The sequence below is a fragment of the Phyllobates terribilis genome, unplaced genomic scaffold, assembly GCF_046119375.1.
Source record: "Phyllobates terribilis strain yellow unplaced genomic scaffold, ASM4611937v1 Scaffold_4__5_contigs__length_816908805, whole genome shotgun sequence".
NCBI lineage: Eukaryota > Metazoa > Chordata > Amphibia > Anura > Dendrobatidae > Phyllobates > Phyllobates terribilis.
In genome coordinates, this window is record NW_027362764.1 from 664,818,748 (window position 1) to 664,837,576 (window position 18,829).

The 18,829-nt window shown below is 41.3% G+C and overlaps 1 protein-coding gene across 3 annotated transcripts in view; it reads right to left on the reverse strand.

Annotated features, from left to right (window-relative positions):
• Positions 1-690: 690 nt before the first annotated feature.
• Positions 691-18,829, reverse strand: part of TPD52 (tumor protein D52) — a 258,486-nt gene continuing 240,347 nt past the window's right edge. For all 3 annotated transcript variants that reach the window (XM_073679488.1, XM_073679484.1, XM_073679487.1), the window contains one exon: positions 691-867. In XM_073679488.1, the coding sequence (XP_073535589.1) occupies positions 741-867 (127 nt within the window). In that variant the 3' untranslated portion in view covers positions 691-740. The remainder of the gene's footprint in view (positions 868-18,829) is intronic.

An 18,829-nucleotide genomic window follows, 5' to 3' on the forward strand; every position in this document is an offset into this window, starting at 1 on the left:
TGTCACCAGATTCTTGATACCTGGACCATGGCCAGCAGAAACCTGAGCCAGTAAAACATACCTGAAAAACTGTCTGGGGACTATTGCCCAGATACAAAGTATTTTCACTAGATTGCTGGTGTAGAACACTTTGAAAAGTTGCAAAACTTCTGCGCAATTCAAAGTTGTACAGAAATTTTGCAATTTTTATTTTAATACCAATCCTGGCCAGTACCGCCAAAGTGGGCAGAGAATTGACGAGGTGCTACAAAGACCACCCGTCAATTTTTTCTGGCGAGCCAGATAGAAGCAATGTTAAGATGCGATTACATTTTAAGTGGCGCATGCCTCTAAATTAATATGGCGCATCTTACTCCAGCATGCCCCTTCATTAAGGTTGGCATGTACAACGCCAACCTTAACTAATTAGGCCCTATGTGTCTTGGCTAACTAGTCCGAGGCAGGTTCCTGGTCAGCTTCTCGCCAACCTCACTCCAGTTGACTGACAGGTTTCTCCTTATGCGTCTACTTAAAGAAAAACCTGTCAAAGGGATCGAGGTGGGAAGATAGACTAAGTATGAAACTAGTAAATAAAAAAAAATGACCAAACAACTTGTATCTTTCATAGTATAATAAAAAGAAAAACACACTCCGTTATACTGCGTGAAATGGGAATATTTGTGACCAAAGAAATAGAATAGAACAGTAAAAAAATGTCCATACTACATAGAATATCTATTTATTGAATTAGAATAAGTATATTACAGCACTCCGAGCAGTATAGCATCGGCCTCTAGCAAGGTGGTATCTGTGTAAGCCCCTAAGAACCTTGATGTCATCTCCAGATCGTTCAGTTTCAGACGCACTCTGGTCCCTTTCTGGTATTTTCTAGAAAATGGAAGAAAGGAAAGCGATTTAAAAATACTTACATCCCCTGAGAACATTCATAAAGTGAAACTTCAGTTAAAATAAAATAATTAACATTAGATTTAAAAAACAAAAGAAAAAAAAAAATATGGAAGCCGCACAAAAATACCACATTGTTTTATGTCACTCAATGTAATCAAGTATTTTATGTCGAATTCGAGCTAGACCGTAAAGATCTGATATCGAGCACTTTCCCTGGAAGCCGCTGTGAAGTGTTACTGGACACAAAGATGTCATTGTGGAGCCTTAAGTTGCTGTGAAGGTTGTGTTGACTGTTCTTAGCTCTCGTGCATGGAGCGACCATAGCGGTTAAGGTGAATAATAGTTATTTATTATCCGCTAAACTTCGCCTCGGGCAGTGTTCATTATGGATATTTGTACTTATATTTGGGCTCTGTTGTAACAAGCTTCTTGTTTCTTTGCACAATTCAGCGGTTTCAACCTAATTCTACTTGTTGATCACCTCTTGCATCATCTCTACTGTAAAGATGTAGAGGACTTCCCACCATGGACTTACAATTCTTCTGGTTGTTCATTAATTACTATGTGAATTGAGAAGGTCAGTAGAAACTATTTGGATTTTTGATTGACAACACGTAAATACAAATAATCACAACCCTCAAGAAAATCTAAAATGTAATGTACAAAGAAGTTTCAGTACAATTTGCATTTTATTAATTCAAGGCGGGCAGACAAAGCGCCAATCTTGATAAATTCCTTCCCAAAGTGCTCCCCCAACTCTAAGCCACCAGGGAATTATTAAAGACTGACCGTCACTTCCAGAGAACAGGTGAATACTAAGAACAGCCATCTCCATATATAACTAACAAATAAAGCATGCAAATATGAAATATATGAAATTGGAATTGCATTACTGCTCTAGAAAATAGGAAAAATATGAATACACTTAGAGCATAAATTGCCCAATTCATGTATACCCATTAGCCACGACAAGGCGATCCTCTTTGCTGGGAACCAATCCTAATGTGAATCTTTTCCTGGGCTGAAGCCTACATGTACTATATAGGTAGATAGGATCCTGCTGTGATTAAAACCGCCATGGGCTGATGAGTGGAGTGCTCAGCCAGAGAGCCTATGTATACAATCAAAGACTGACCGTCACTTCCAAACAGAGAACAGGTCTGAACAGGTGCTTACTAAGAGTAGCTATCTCCAAACATAACTAACAAAGCTGTACTCTGTAACTCTATAGTATGCAAACATGAAATATATGAAATTGGAATTGCATTACTGCTCTAGAAAATAGGATCTCTGACTGAGCACTCCACCCATCAATCAGCCTATGGCGGTTTTAATCACAGCAGGATCCTACCTACCCATATACATGTCAGCCATCAGCCCAGGCAAGGATTCACATTAGGATAGGTTCCCAGGAAAGAGAATAGCCGTTGAATTTGGGCACTCACGAATTGGTCAATTAATGCGCTAAGTATCTTTGTTTTTTCCTATTGTCTAGAGCAGTAATGCAATTCCAATTTCATATATTTAATATTTGCATGCTATAGTGTTACAAAATGGAACTTTATTTGTTAGTAATCTGTAAGAAAGCCCGGAAAAAATGTCCAACTTCCCTGCAGCACCATTACAGGGGAAAGTGAGCATTACACAGATCCCACTGAAATCGATGAGCTGTCTGAGTAATGCGGGACAGGACAGATCCTCCAAAACAAGACACTCTCTGTAACTGCTCTGCTATTGGAACTTTGGTGATTTAGGCAGGAAGGAAACGATAGTTAGATGTAGCCAAGTATATCAGAAAGTGCTTTGGAATCCGGGGATTGATGTAGCCCTTTCCTAATTCACGTGTTATGTAGATGAATGAACATCATCTCAATTTCTTCTATACTTCTGTTCAGAGAAAAACTGTATATAGACAATGTAACCAGTGCAAGTAAGAATCACATGTTGAGAGTTAAAACAAGTCACAAAACTTCTCTAAGAGACCAATGGAACAACTAGAAGGTTTTATGCAGACACTTTCGGAGAGGACATTTCTTCTTCCGGCATACTTCAGCCTTTCATCTCTTTACTCAACTGTAAAATATTTTCCTTAAAAATTCACTGATCAAAACGGCGTTTTTTCTGCAGAGCACAATTCAGGAACACGACCGTCAATTATGTTCACATCTCCCATCAGAACGTACATTTTACCAGGATCTGATCAAAGTGCTGCTTAGCGCGCTCCCTTTTGATCCACAAACAAGGAATAACATGCAATGGAGTGTACATTAAGGGATTATTCAACACCCCCGAGTTATACAGCACTTATACGTTAATCTTACAGAAAGCGCGCATTTTGCTTTGAAAACATAAATAAAATGAACTTTTCATCTTGCCCCTTGTCATACAGATATATGAGATATATATGCAAGTCAACAGGAATTTGCAGTTCTCTATGTGCCTTTTTTGTGTCTTGGCGAGAAAGAGATCACATTGACATTGGCAATGCCAGGCTGGACCCAATGTTGCTTTCTGATAGTTTTCCAAATTTATAAGTGTCAAACGTTCACAAATAATCTGCATTGTTTCTAGACACATACAAATTGTAAAGAGGCAAAATGCGGTACTTTATATTGTTAATGCATTTATTCCAGTAAGCTGCAAAAGCCTTGTCTGGAACTAGAGTAACTTTCAAAAGGAATCTGTTAGTAGGATCAACCCTAACCAGTGTATATTGGCATGTAGGTCATAGAAAGTTGACTAAAATTATACCTTCATATCTGCGATCCAATATCTTTTTCCAGAGAAATACACGTTTTTCTTAATATGTAAATTAACTGTTAAGATCTATGGGCCGGACATAGATCTCCCCGAGAATCTGTCTCTATAGCTTAATTCGGCTGATAGAAGGGGTTCCTGGGAGTCAAACACTCATAAATCAAAGAGTTTGAGGAGCACACAGGGACGTGTGACCACTGTTGCCTGTAGGGGATCACCACTGTGGCTGATTGGCTGCAGGAGCCACATGTCTCTATGACAAGAAGTCTGATGGGGATTGGGCGCCATCGGAGCAGGAGCAATAGAGGACTGGTCAATCTAAGCATATTGTAAGGAAAATTTACTCCCCAGATAAAGCCTCTAAGTATTATTAGGCTATAACAAAGAAATGTCTTTAGCATGGTAATTGTCAATATTCCCCCATACCCACTACAGAAGTACCTTTATAGAAATGACTGATGGGCAGCCAAATAGCTCACCTATGTCAGCACAAGTGGCTGAGGGTTACACCGCCCTTCATAACTGTTATTCCCGGTGGTTATGGCTGCAGAACATTGTGCACAGCTTGTTCTATGGAGGTATTATACAGGCACGCAACCCAAAGTATTCTTAGCTTGAAAGCCCTCGACAATAATCCATGGTGGATGATGTGTTTAGACAACACTGCCAGAAGATATCATCAAAATGAGTATCTGTATGAGGAGACACACTAGCGATAGGGATATCGAATTACCAATGTTTTCATCTATAATCTGTGTGCGTACATAATGAACCTTTACGCTCTACTGTATGGAGGCGTGAAACAGACCTTGTAGAATGATGTGCAGGTGTTTGAAGCTTTGTGTAAACAGGTTTCACGGGACAAACCTTAAAATCTGGTACAAAATCCTAAATTATACAGTTCCTACAGCTAAGCCGTAGAACACTGTAATAAACACTGTAATAAACACTGGTCTGACTGGAGGAATCATGGTCATAATGGTGGGCCCTTCCCCTCAACAACTAATGCTGGTCTCCTATTTCCATCTCCACTGCATAGAAACATGATACTAGAAGGAGGAACAGGTCAGAACCGTATAAATCTACTAGTGGATAGAAGTATGTTAGAATAATCAGACCATGACGCCATTAACACCATCCTGGGATGGCCGATAAGCTGGGACGTTGGATCTTTCTCCATGAAGTCACTAAACCTCAAATAAATGTATATTCTAATGTCTACACTGTGGTCAGACGTCAGCAAAAAGCTTTGAAAAGGCAGCGAATGTGATAAATAATGCTATACTCACCACCTGAGACCACAGTCACATCAGCACAGGCACCTCCAGTGGTCTCTACAATTCGACAGCGGGGAAGGGAAGATTGGAGACCCCGGCAGAGGCCTGTGATTGGTTGCAGCAGTCAGGTAACTAGACTGGGACCTCATGGGTGTGCTTTGGATGGCTTTCCGTTCCAATCACCTGACTGCGGCAGCAAATCACAGGTCTCTGAAGGGATCCTCAAGCAGTTCCTTCTTCAACACCAACTCCTTTAATAACTGAAAAAGACTACAGCTTCTCCTGGAGAAATGTTTCCACATACAGTCAATATCAGAATCAGATAACACTTATTTTTTATGTTCATAGTAGCCTTCTTTTATGGGTCTACTTGTTTGACTCTTCTCTATTTGAGGTGAATATCAGTGTAAAATGTTGGGAAAAAAAGGCCAAATATCTTAGAAACTGATGACACCTTGCTAGGATAGGCCCTCCCTTTAGGACTGCTGAAACCCTACAAATCCTAAGATCCTAAAACCTAAGATTTTTCCCAGAACAGCAGTTCCCCAGCCAAATGGCAGGGCAGGGAACGGCAGCATGGCCTCATGCAAGCCAATGGGGTTGGCGGCTGTTCCTTTTGCAGTCAGGTCACAAATTTGCAGGGTAAGTTTCACCTCTGTAGATCAGTGAAGAAGCTCAGGGAAGAAGTATAAAATAAGGGCAAAAACTGGCCACTTGACCTGGTGACGGGTCCTCCTAAAGCATATTTGTGGCGTTATATTAGAGACAGAACAAAAAAAAGGGCACAAAAAGCATAAAAAATCTCAAACATAACTAAATACACACAATCTGCATACTGGAAATGTCTTCCACTAGTGCAGAATATTCATCTACAGCCAACAATTTCCTAAAAACAGATGAATCCAGCTCTTGCGCCCATCCCCCTTTTTTCTTCCCTATCTGTTGTAATAGCAGCTAAGTTATGAACAATGGCGGTGAAAGTTGTTGTGCCGTCTCGCTGTGCCTGCAGGGGAGCTTATTTTCAATGAAAAGAACAGGCAATTACGTGGCGATACCGGTGTCACAAGCTCTAACTGCTGCTCCTTGTAATTTGAACACAATCTCCCAGATACTTTAATCACGTCTAATCCAATTTATTAAAGAAATTCTTAAACAGCCCTGTCGCACCTGCATAGAAAGAGATCCTGAAAACCGTCGGCTTGAAAGGCATCTGACATGTCTGTCAGGTAATGTGGAGCATAAACACTGCCCTGTGTGACAGATGTTCCCTGCAGCTAAAACATTTGCGGACGGGAGATCAATGGAGAAAGGTAGCGGGAAGCGGAAATGTAGATGCCGCTTACACAGACTCCCACTGCAATGGTTCAGAAGGAAGCACAAATGATAGGTTGCTGTAGGCACGGTAATCATACATAAACCTATTATTATACCCTGGCACCAAGGCGCTAATCCATAACACTGCTCCGCCGCTCCTGCATTTAGAGGTGGATGCTTCAAAGTCGGAAAGGTTTTTTGTTAATAGCCCCATGGTGCTCAACTACAGATAGACTTGATGTCCAGCTCCATCTCATAAGCAGCTCAACATTTCACGGGGACCTCAACCTATAAGCAGAGGGCAAAATATAGATTCCTAAATAACCTGTAAATCTCTGTATACAAGTGAACAACTCCTAAATAGAAGAGTTTAATACTTACATTGTATGGCACCATCTATATAAGGTAAGAAAAGAATATATTATCAGCTGCCAGAAGGGGAAGTAGACTGATCTAAATCTGGAATCAGCCTCCATTATCACATTTTAGGAGAAGCCCCAAGCTGGACAAATGAAAGCTACACTGTAAATTATTTTAAATCAGCTATTGCTAGCCTTTTAGGACTTTTGTATAATAAAGACTCATGGGGTAGCCCACTTAAACAGTCATTACATTTCTGCACTTCCCATGCAACCCTATTTATCTCTATTGTTAAAGACTATGAAAACTTTGTAAGCAACTGATCATGCAGTCATTTCTCCACGGCCTTCAACCCTTATTTTTTCCTAATCTACTAATAGTAAGGCTGGTTTCACAAGTCTGGCACGCACGGTCCCAGTACTCTTGACCTGAACTCAACATCCTCACAGGCATATGGAAAGTTATTGAGTTCGAGTGAAGACCTGCAGAAGGTCCAGACATTAAGATCTGTAGTCAGAAGGTGAATGTAGGGAAGTGAATGCTGGCTGACAGTGCCCACCTTGGAGCACTGCCTGAATCGACTCCTTAGTCCTGCACATACTGACACTGCAGAAGCCGAGGGAACACACACTGCCAGTGTGTCCAGGTGCACTCTCCTCCTCCTCTCCTGTCTGCAGCAGCTGTTTGATGCACACAGAATGACACAATAGAGGGCGGCCGCCTGCTGATAAGAGGTAGGAACGAGTACACGTCCGTTCTGATACTGCAGGAGCACAGTGGGTGCAAGCACACAGTGTCCGCGTATGATCTGATCCCGCTCTCCTGTCACCATCAGCCACCTGCTACTGTGTAATCCTGTGTGCAGCAAGAGGCCACTGTAAACAGGAAAAAGGGATCAGAGAGTGGCAGTCCTGACACGGTCTGGTCTCGACTCCTGCAGTGTCAGTGTGTTCAGTGCTGATGAATCAATTCAGGCAGCACTGTCAATCGACCACAGTCAATCAACTTAAGAGGAGGAGGTTTGCAATTAAGCAGAAGGAAAGGTGCATTGAGCCCCTTACATATATTATAAAAAAAAAACAAGTTTTATTGGAAATGTACAAAAAAATAAGTAAAATCCATGGCAAATGTTTAAATGGTTTAACTTGATTTTTGGAAGATGTCAGACTCCCTTTGAATGGGAATCTATGGCTCAACCATTTAGACAAGACTTGATGAATTTCGCAAGAGTCATCACAAGAAAATGACCTAAAGGCACAAAATGTTATAAATGATTAATAAAAACCAGATGAAAGGCCCCACTGATCAATTTCCGCTCCCTACAGATAGGGAATAACATGTTTTTCTTGGTAGTAACAAGTTAAACATTTAGGAAATATTCAAAGTCCATTTAATAAAAGTTATATTTTTTTATTATTATTATTTAAAACTTGTAACAAATCAATATTCCCATTCTCCATATCCCCTTACTACTTACAGCCCAAACACTGGCCCATTTTCTTACTTGCCATTGTTTGGACTGAATACAACACTTGAGACAGTGCTACTCAGGGGACCGGGCTGTTGCCAGAACAGGCATCTTACAGCACCTACAATGCTCATGATCTACTGGGCTAAAATAGCCAAGGTAACCCATTAAAAAGCAATCCAAAGAGCATAACCCATTGTATGTCTGAGCATGACTCCCTTTCTCACCATCTCCCAAGGTGGCTCCAGACTTTCCCACAGTATCGTGTTCCTGGCACAAACACACGCACGCAGCCAGCCAGCCTAGGTGATAATTCACTCTAACTTAAACCACTTTTTTCTTCTCTAGCCTTTTTTTTTCAGAACTTCTCCAAACAAGGTATTATCTACATCTGAAATAGTGGCTGAAATTCTACCGCCTCTCCTGAGAAAAGAACAGGGAGGTTTATTGTATCCCACAAAGGATTCTTGAGATATATTGACAGTGCAAGCAATCCACGGTCCTCTCGAGGGTGCAAGGGATTGTTACTGAAGTTTTCTCACAGAAAACTAAAACGGAGGGAAAGTGGTGCATAGGAAACTTAGCTTGGCGACATACATACTATCAAAACAGACGGACACCTGACAACAACAACAGACTACAGTTCGAGAACAAAGCTGGACCTTCATAGGCACTCAAAAGGAGAAAAACCACAAACAAAACATGTCCTACTGTGAGAAGATAGATACTGTACAGAATATATTGAGTCCCATATGTCCTTAACCCAAGCAGCACCATCTGCACGTGTCAGACCAGACCACGCATGGTGCCACAAGTTTTGAAGATCCCTCATTCGAACAGGAACAGATTATACGACAACAAGAGAAATCCAGCATGGGAATCAGAAGGAGGATGGGAGCGGGTTCACAACTAGAGATTACCATAAAGATTTCAGGAACCCAGTTCTGACCGCTTGTCCAATTCTTTGTTGCTGACTGACTTTTCTTCTGTGGCTGGAATGTTTGGCAGGACATCTCCTGGGTGTCATCATAGCTCTCCTGGCCCCAAGAAATCATGACTTTACGTCACACGTCATGGCATCGAGCAAGGCCTAGTGACTAGGCCTCACATGATGTCATAGTGCCTACAAAGCATCAAAGGCACTCAGGAGATGCCGGGCTGAAAATACCGGCCACAAAAGTGCAGTCCGGCTGCAACAAAGGACCGGTCAAGAAGTTGGAACTAAGTACTGCAAAGGTTTTAGCTCATTGCTTTCCACAACCTAGTATTATCGTAGGGCAACATTTTCAGAACATAGCTTCGCGGTGAAGGGATAAGGGTCCAAATGGACCTTTTATGAATAATTTGAGCAGATCAGTCCTCAATATTTGTATTACATGGCTATTAAGCTTTACTTACTATTATTAATTTTATTTCTATAGCGTCAACATATTCTGCAGCACTTTACAATTCAGAGGTGACATGTACCGACAATAAAGCCATTACAGAGTAATAGATAATTCAACAGATACCAAGAGGAGTGAGGGCCCTGCTGCAAGCTTACAATGTATGAGGAAATAGGGGAGCCACGAAAGGTAAATGCTAAAAAGTGCTTGTATTGTATGGTTCAGTCACCAATATAATAAGTAGGGTAATGTTGCATGAACCGGTCACTAGCCAGTATCTGTACAAGTACAATGTCATTAGCAGAGTGAACAGCACCAGTAGGTTGGTAGACAGATGAGGAAGGAGATGTATGGTGGTGCAGAACTGTGGGGAGCTTGTGGGTGAGAATGAGAAGTTTATATTGAACTTTGTAGAGGATGAGCAGCCAGTGTAATGACTAGCACATGGTAGAGGCACCAGTGTAGCGGTTGGCCAGAAATGCAGTGGGTGAAATAAGTATTGAACACATCACTAATTTGGTAAGTAAATATATTTCCAAAGGGGCTAATGACATGAAATTCTTACCATGTGTCGGCAGCAAAGAAGGCAATCAAACCATAGATGCACATAAATTATGTTAATAATGAGAAATGAAACCGGGAAAAAGTATTGAACACGTTTAATGAAATTTATTTAATACTTCGTACAAAAGCCTTTGTTGGTGATGACAGCTTCAAGACGTATCATGTATGGAGAAACTAGTTGCATGCATTGCTCAGGTATGATTTTTGGCCCATTCTTTCACACAAACACAGTTCAAATCCTGAAGGTCCCGTGGGTCCCTTCTATAACTCTGAGCTTTAGTTCTTTCCATAAATTTTCTATTGGCTCCAGGTCAGGTGATTGGCTGGGCCATTCTAGCAGCTTTATTTTATCTCCGAAACAAATTGCGAGTTTCCTTGGCTGTGTGTTTGGGATCATTGTCTTGCTGAAATGTCCCCCCTCGTTTCATCTTCATCATCCTGGTAGATGGCAGCATATTTTTATCAAGAATGCCTCGGTACATTTGTCCATTCACCCTTCCTTCAATTATATGAAGTTTGCCAATGCCATATGCTGAAAATAAGCCCCAACACCATGATGTTCCCACCTCCAAACTTCACTACTGGTATGGGGTTTTTGGGGTGATATTCAGTGCCTTTTGGCCTCCAAACATGGTGTGTATTATGGAAACCAAAGAGTTAAATTTTGGTCTCATCTTACCAAACTATAGTCTTTCAGCATTTCACAGGTTTTTCTGAATGTTTTTGCGCTGGTGAGAATTTCATGTCAATAGCACCTTTAGAAATATATTTACTTAGAAAATTGGTCACATGTTCAATACTTATTTCACCAACTGTATGATCCTGGCTGCTGCATTCAGGATGGATTGGAGAGGGGAGAGTTTAGTAAGATGGAGACTTAGTAAAGAGTTGAAGCAGTCTAGACGAGAATGAATCAAAACAACAGTAAAAGTTTTTCAGAGTCAAAGGTAAAAAAAAAGGTCGAGTTCTAGAGATTTTTTTGAGGTGGTGACATGAGTGAGCGAGTGATCAGGTGTAGGGAGTGAAGGAAAGATCTGAGTCAAGTATAAACCCAAGACACTGGATGTGCTGCTTGGGAGTTGGTAGAACCACACACGGAAAAGGCAAAATTGGTTTTAGGAAGTTTAGTAGAAGGAGGAAACACAAGGAGTTTAGTTTTTGCCAGATTAAGCTTCAGATAGAGGGAGGACATGGTGTTAGAGACAGCGACAGACGATAACAGATATTTTGTAATAATGCAGGGGTGATGTCAGGAGACGGTGTATACTTGGGTGTCATCAGCATAAAAATGGTACTGAAAACCAAATCTACTGATTGTTTGTCCAATAGGGGAGGTATATAGGGAGAAGAGGAGGGGACCTAGGACTGAACCCTGACACTAAGGGGAAGAGGAGCCAGTAAAAGATACAGTGAAGGAGCGGTTAGAGAGGTAGGAGGAGAACCAGGAGAGAACGGTGTCCTTGAGGCCGACAGAGCGGAGCGTAGTGAGGAGCTGGTGATCCACCGTGTCGAAAGCTGCAGAGAGATCCAGGAGAATCAGCAGGGAGTAGTAATCATTAGGCTATGCGCCCACGATGCGGAAATGGTCCGGATTTTTTTCCTGAGCGTTTCTGCATCTCCCTGGTATAAAAAACGCATGCGGATTGTACATGCGGATTGTACATGTGTTTTTCCTGCCAGGGACATGCGGATCTGAAGCGTTCTTCACATGCATTTCCACATGCGGGTGTCAAGCGCTTTCCAAGCGATTTTAGCATCACTTGGAAAGTGCTTGACAACTTGGTCACACTATATAAATCCATGCAAACGGAATGGATTTATATAGTGTGACCGAAAGAATGGTAAAAAATAAAAAATAAATATCATACTTACCTTCTGATGGCCCCCGGAGTCTTTATTCGATGCGTCTCAGCTTGCCGGCAGCTCACGGTACACTGAAGGACCTGCCGACGTCAGCGGTCGCGTGACCAGTCACATGACTAAATGACGTCACCGCAGGTCCTTTAGACTACCGCGAGCTGCCGGCAAGCAGAGACAAGCACACCAGGGGCCATCAAAAGGTAAGTATAATATTTATTTTTTATTTTATTCATTTTTTACAGGTTCTATGGTACTCGGGTCCGGAGAGTCTCCTCTTCTCCAAACCCGGGTACCATCCGCACATTGAAATGCTTGGATTCAATGCAAGTCAATGGCGGCGAAAACGCCGTGCTTCCGCAAAATAATTGGTAGTGCTGCATTTTTTTCCACAATGATAATCCGCAGCGGAAATTTCCGCAGCATGTGCACAGCACATGCGGATTATCATAGGGGAACATGGCAGACCTTCTACCAAGCGTTTAAGCGTTTCTGCAGTGGAATTGCCGCTGCAAAAATGCTTAAAAGACGCATCGTGGGCACACAGCCTTAGACTTAGCTGTTAGTAGATCATGAGTGAATTTAGTAAGAGCAGTTTCAGTTACTTAATAAACGTCAAAAAGGTACAGAATAGGGAGGATACTAATATCCACTAAATTAACCTTATATAAAAAGTTAGGTGAGTAAAAAAAAAAAAATCTTAGACACAAGACATTATGCATGGTCAATTCTCCACATTCTCATTCAAGCCTCCTGGTCCACATCAAAGTATTACAAGCAATGCCAAGAAAAGAAGTTTATTGTGTGCCAAACAGGCTTGGGATAGTTGGGTCATAAGTGGGATCAAGTGAAATGCTTTCTTCAGTTGCCTTTGATCCCATCTACTTCATGAGTAACCCATTTTTTGTCTGTTAAGACAATTGTCATTCTCCTAAACTATAATACTTATTATAACGTCAGCACTAAGGTGATAGAAACCTTAGTAAACCCAATATATTGAGTCACCACAGTAAAGACTACGTTGTCCAACCACAATTTCAGTAACCGTATCAGGACCACATTTTACTATTCATTCTGGTTACAAAGCTCCTACAACGATGGAGACTCATTAAAAAAAAAACTGATGGTGCTAATGAACACAAAGCACAATACCTGAAAAAAAGAAAGTCACTACGTGGCACAGGTCTTAAGGTAGTCACAGAAATCCTTCAGCATCTCATATAACGAAGTGCATCCACAGAATACTAACGCTTTTATTAGACCAGCGTGAGCCGAACATGGTGTGATATAACCAGGATACGGTTTTCTGCCATAAACAAATCAGCAACAGAAAAGATGATGAAAAATATGTTCTATCACAGACACAAAATGCCAAGCAAGCAAGCTGTCCCGGGGCAGTCGAGAGGCCAGAAGGTGCCATGGCCAGCTTCACCCCCTTTAGATCTCATTTCAGCAGATTATCTTGTACTTGCACAAGAGACAGCAGCTGTATGCAAGATGTTGTTAAGTATACACAGGAGTCGTCCTGATTGCCGGCACATCATCGCTATTGACCAGGAGATGCATGGAATTCCGGCTTTTGAAATCCAAACAAAAGCAGCGGGTCACTTAGGAAAAAGCCAAGTGGCAACAACAGATAAGTGCGGTGTGGGCTGAGTTATTCATGCAAAGAATACAGGGAGACGATCACCAATGGGTCCAGTGTCCGAATGGATGGCTCAACAAAGCGTTTCGTTCTATAAAATGCTGTCAATAATGCCAACATTACCATGTGGTGGGATCAAGCATGAGAGAAGTATGCTTGGTAGAAACGTATACGTAACCACCTGGGATGAAATTTACCAAATTTTGAAAAATGATGCACTCACCAAAAAGCTTTGCATTTCAAATACTTTACTACAGACCCAAAATGTATCACCATGTTTCATCAAATATATTCACCAATTCCAGGCCGTCCTTAGATAGAACTTTATAATCCATCGTCCATACCGCAGAAACGCAGCGCTAGAATGAAACTTTTCCAAAGGTAGCACACCGTTTATCAGCTGCTGTTCCTTTCCAGATGTGATTATTTGAACATGTAAGCCTTCAAAAGAAACCTGAAGACCTACGTCTTCCAACAAGCCAACAACCTGCTGTGACCACCGCTCCACCACATTGGTGCATGACCACCTCTACCCTCACCTACAGTATCCTCACCCATCCCTTGTAGATTCGAGGGCAGGGTCCTCTCTCCTCCTGAACCAGTCGCTGACTCGTTTTGTAATTGTTTTTGCTATGTATACCCCTTATTCACATGTAAAGCGCCATGGAATAAATGGCGCTTTAATAAGTAATGATGATAATGTAATTTACCAGAACCTGCCAATGAATTGGTATTAATATTTAGGCAACTGTTCTTTAGAGTCGACATATCACCATTTCAAGAATGTTTCTTTTAGTAAATACTTGTATTCCCAATTATATAACAATTCTGGAGAGTCTTAAGGTGGGTTATGCGGTCCCTCTGTTATACATCTTTGAAATTTGTGAATAAATTGACCATTTGGAGTTCACATTCCCCTAATGAAAGCAATGATTGGACAGAGAGAGTGTGTGTAGTGACACCGCCAAGGGGTGCAATTTATTCGTATCTAAGAGGGATGGCACAACGCAGAGCTAGAAGGAAAGATTATCCAAAATTATATTATTGAGAATACAAGTATTTACTAAAACAGACATCTCCGGTGAGCTGTCAGGTCCTCCAGGATTTTTGATACTGGATATTCTAATCTATTTATTTCTCTACTTGTAGAACAGTGTGTCCCAAACGCCAGTCCTCATAGCCCCCCACAGGTCATGTTTTCAGGATTTCCATAGTTTTACACAGGTGAGAGAATACCTGATGCCTTGAAGATACTTCCATCACCTGTGCAATACTAAGGAAATCCTGAAAACATGTTGGTGGCAGTGAGGACTGGAGCTTGGGAATCACTGATAAAGAAAGATCACACCTCTCCTACACTACTAGGTTATTTGGATATGCAAATTGCCTCTTCAGAGAGGAAGAGGATTCTAGCGCCACCTATTGAAAGTAGCAATTCTAAAACTCACTATTAACCCTTCCACTAGCCTTGCCATATAACTTACGGTAAAAGCCAAATCAAAATCTCAATTTGCAGACAGGGTGTTTTGGGGTGTTGCCGCTGGTCAGTGCAAAGTATGAGATCTGATCTGGCTGTATGAAAGGTTTCTTAGTGGGATCTAAGGGGTAACGTTTTACCTTGTGGAGAGTGACATGCCTAGTCTGGCATGCCAATGTGAGGCGGCTTATAAAAAAAGAGTAGTGACTGACTAGAGAAAAAAAACAAAACAGTTATTTGCATTCCCCTTAAATCAGCCCAGAAAGAGTTGTTTGATGGCACCTACAGGCAGTAAAACTGTTGGCCGCTGAAAAAGCCAAATAGATATCTGGGAAATTTGTCAGCATCACTGTTGCAGAAAACTAACAATTAGTTTTCTAATATTTTCAAGATATTATGCGTACATTGAAGTTTCATGTTTAGACATTGGTGTTCAGCTCAGAAAACTGCAGAATTGTGAATGCAGCTCAGAAGTATAATACACACCAAGTCATGAAAAATGTACAATCAACACTGAAATTGCAACACCAAAAAAGAAAAAGTTGGGGAATTATAAAATTCAAAAGATCGATAGCCATGTTAATGATATGCAAATTATGAAGAAATGGATACAAATTTTTCAAACATCCCGATTTATTCAGAATTGAGCATCACCGCACTCAGAAATCCCTGCACTTACACTCATTGGCTGCTATCAATGAGGTTATTAATGATTGTCTGAGGAATGTTCATGGTGAATATACATGGGCACGATAATCATCAAGATCTGCTGCTGGCAGCTGCCTTTGCAATTGCGGAATAATGAACACCGAGCGCTTTTTGCCTGGAATGAAGACTGGAGGGGTCTGGCTACTGTACATCTTGCCACTCCACACAATCTGACCAGAGTGACATTCCCTAGTGAAGACCTCTTCACATTGAGACGTCTTGAAAATTTTGTTTCCATTTTTTATAATTTGCATATCATTAACATGTCTACCTAACCTGTGATTACCATAATTGCACAAATGTTCCTACTTGGTGTAGCAATTTCAATGTTGAGGAGTGTTTGATAGTAAAGCATACAATTTACAGTTATGCTCAAAAGTTTACATCCCCCAGCAGAATTTTTCCTTTCTTGGCCTTGTTTCTGAGAATATGAATGATAACAAAAAAACTTTTTCTCCACTCATAGTAATTGGTTGGGTGAAGCCATTTATTGTCAAACTACTGTGTTTTCTCTATTTAAATTTTAATGACAACCAAAAACATCCAAATGACCCTGATTAAAAGTTCACATACCCCAGTTCTTAATACCGTGTATTGCCCCCTCTAACATCAATGACAGCTTGAAGTCTTTTGTGGTAATTGTGGATGAGGTTCTTTATTTTCTCAGATGGTAAAGCTGCCCATTCTTCTTGGCAAAAAGCCTCCAGTTCCTGTAAATTCCTGGGCAGTCTAGCATGAACTGCGCGCTTGAGATCTCTCCAGAGTGGCTCAATGATATTGAGGTCAGGAGACTGAGATGGCCACTCCCGAACCTTCACTTTGTTCTGCTGTAGCCAATGACAGGTCGACTTGGCCTTGTGTTTTGGATCGTTGTCATGTTGGAACGTCCAAGTACCTCCCATGCGCAGCTTCCGGGCTGATGAGTGCAAATTTGCCTCCAGTATTTGCTGATAATGTGCTGCATTCATCTTTCCTTCAAATTTTACCAAGTTTCCTGTGCCTTTGTAGCTCACACATCCCCTAAACATCAGCGATCCACCTCCGTGCTTTACTGTAGGAATGGTGTTCCTTTCATCATAGGTCTTGTTTCTTGTTGACCTCTCTCCAAATGTAACGTTTATAGTTGTGGCCAAAAAGTTCAATTTGGTCTCATCACTGCAAATTACCTTGTTCAAGAAGTTTTGAGGCTTGTCTCTGTGCTGTTTGGCGCATTGTAGGCGAGATACTTTGGCATTTGCGCAGTAATAGATTTCTTCTGGCGACTCGACCATACAGCCAATTTTTCTTCAAGTGCCTCCTTATTGTGCATCTTGAAACACACACCGCTGGTTTTCAGAGATTCTTCAGAGAGTCCCGAATTTCAGCTGATGTTATTTGTGGGTTTTTCTTTGCATCCTGAACAATTTTCCTGGCAGTTGTGGCCAAAATTTTTGTTGGTCTACCTGACCGTGGTTTGGATTTTACAGAGCCCCCGATTTTCCATTTGTTAATAACAGTCTGAATGCTGCGGACTGGCATTATCAATTCCTTGGATATTTTTTTGCATCCCTTTCCTGTGTTATACAGTTCAACTACCTTTTCCCGTAGATCCGTTGACAATTCTTTTGCTTTCCCCATCACACAAAATACAGAAATGTCAGTGGCTGGATGAGAGATGCAAGAGTCTGTCTGGATCCCAGAAACTCACTCAGCTTTTATGCACACACACTGATTACAAGCAAACAGGTCACAGGTGAGGATGTTACGTTTAGCAGCCATTCAAACCCATTTGTGTCAAATTCTGTGCATGTTATCAGGCCAAAATCACCAAGGTATGTGAACTTTTAATCAGGGTCATTTGGATGTTTTTGGTTGTCATTAAGATTTAAAAAGAGAAAACACAGTAGTTTGACAATAAATGGCTTCACCCAACCAATAACCGTGAGTGGAGAAAAAGGTTTTTTGCTATCATTCATATGCTCTGAAACAAGGCCAAGAAAGGAAAAATTCTGCCGGGGTATGTAAACTTTTGAGCACAACTGTATGTAGATTAATTATTTTACTAAAAACGTCATATTCCATGTGCACTTTTCTTGCATATTACAATACTATCAGCCCATGAAACCAGTGAATGAACAGCACAACGCAGCAGCCAAGAAGTTCCCTAACCAGTTCCTTGAGGGTGTTGAGTACATTTATACAGGAACTCAAGTGGCGATTTATAGCGGGGGCCGGGGCTGCTGCAAAATCTCCATTTTAAGGAAAAGGGGGGAAATACAGGAAACCATTTATTGGGATGACACGGTTTCATAATGATCATTAAAAAAAAAAGTTGTGCTGTCTGCGGCAACTTGGGTTCAGAAATGCTGAGTACACACTGCAGCTACTTTAAAATTTTTTTTTTTTTTACAAAAAAAATAGAAGAGGGAGGGGAAGCACAAGATATTAAGCAGTCATTACAGGCGAAGTAAAGGGAACTGTCACAATGCTTGTGAACACTTTATTCTAGTGGTGGGAAAATCTGCGTCTGTCTCGAGGGGACCGGCGCTCAGCGCTGTTGGCTGCACTGATAACATCTTAAAAAGTTACCAGGAAATCAAACAAAAGTTACCACATTGTGTTCCCTTCTCCCCACGTATGACAGGAATAAGGCCACATGTCAGCGGGAAAAAAAAGTCCACAGAAGCAAAGATTAGTCAGTAAGCAAACTGCATAGGAAGAAAAATCCACATACAAACCCCTCTGCCCCAAATGTTTTTTTTTTACTTCTGAGGGGGCAAATCCTCAGAAACAGCAGCTGTCATATAGGAATATGATGATACCTCTTACAGAGAACCTGACAGCAGGATCTACCCCCACAATGTGCTAGGTGTGCAGTATCATGAAAGGGCTATTCCCATCTACAAGATCCTATCCCAATATGTAGTAGGTGTAATAATAACAATATTAGCAAATACCTCCAATTAGAAATGTAGCATAGTTCTTCTGATTTGCTATGTCGCTTACCCCATGTGCAGGGCATTGCAGTAGCTTAGGTATCCAAGGCTACGACCACTAACCACTAACAAGTAACTGTCACTATATGAGTGGTTGTAACCATGGATAACTCAGCTACTGCAAGGCCCTGCACATGGGGAAAGTGACAGTTTA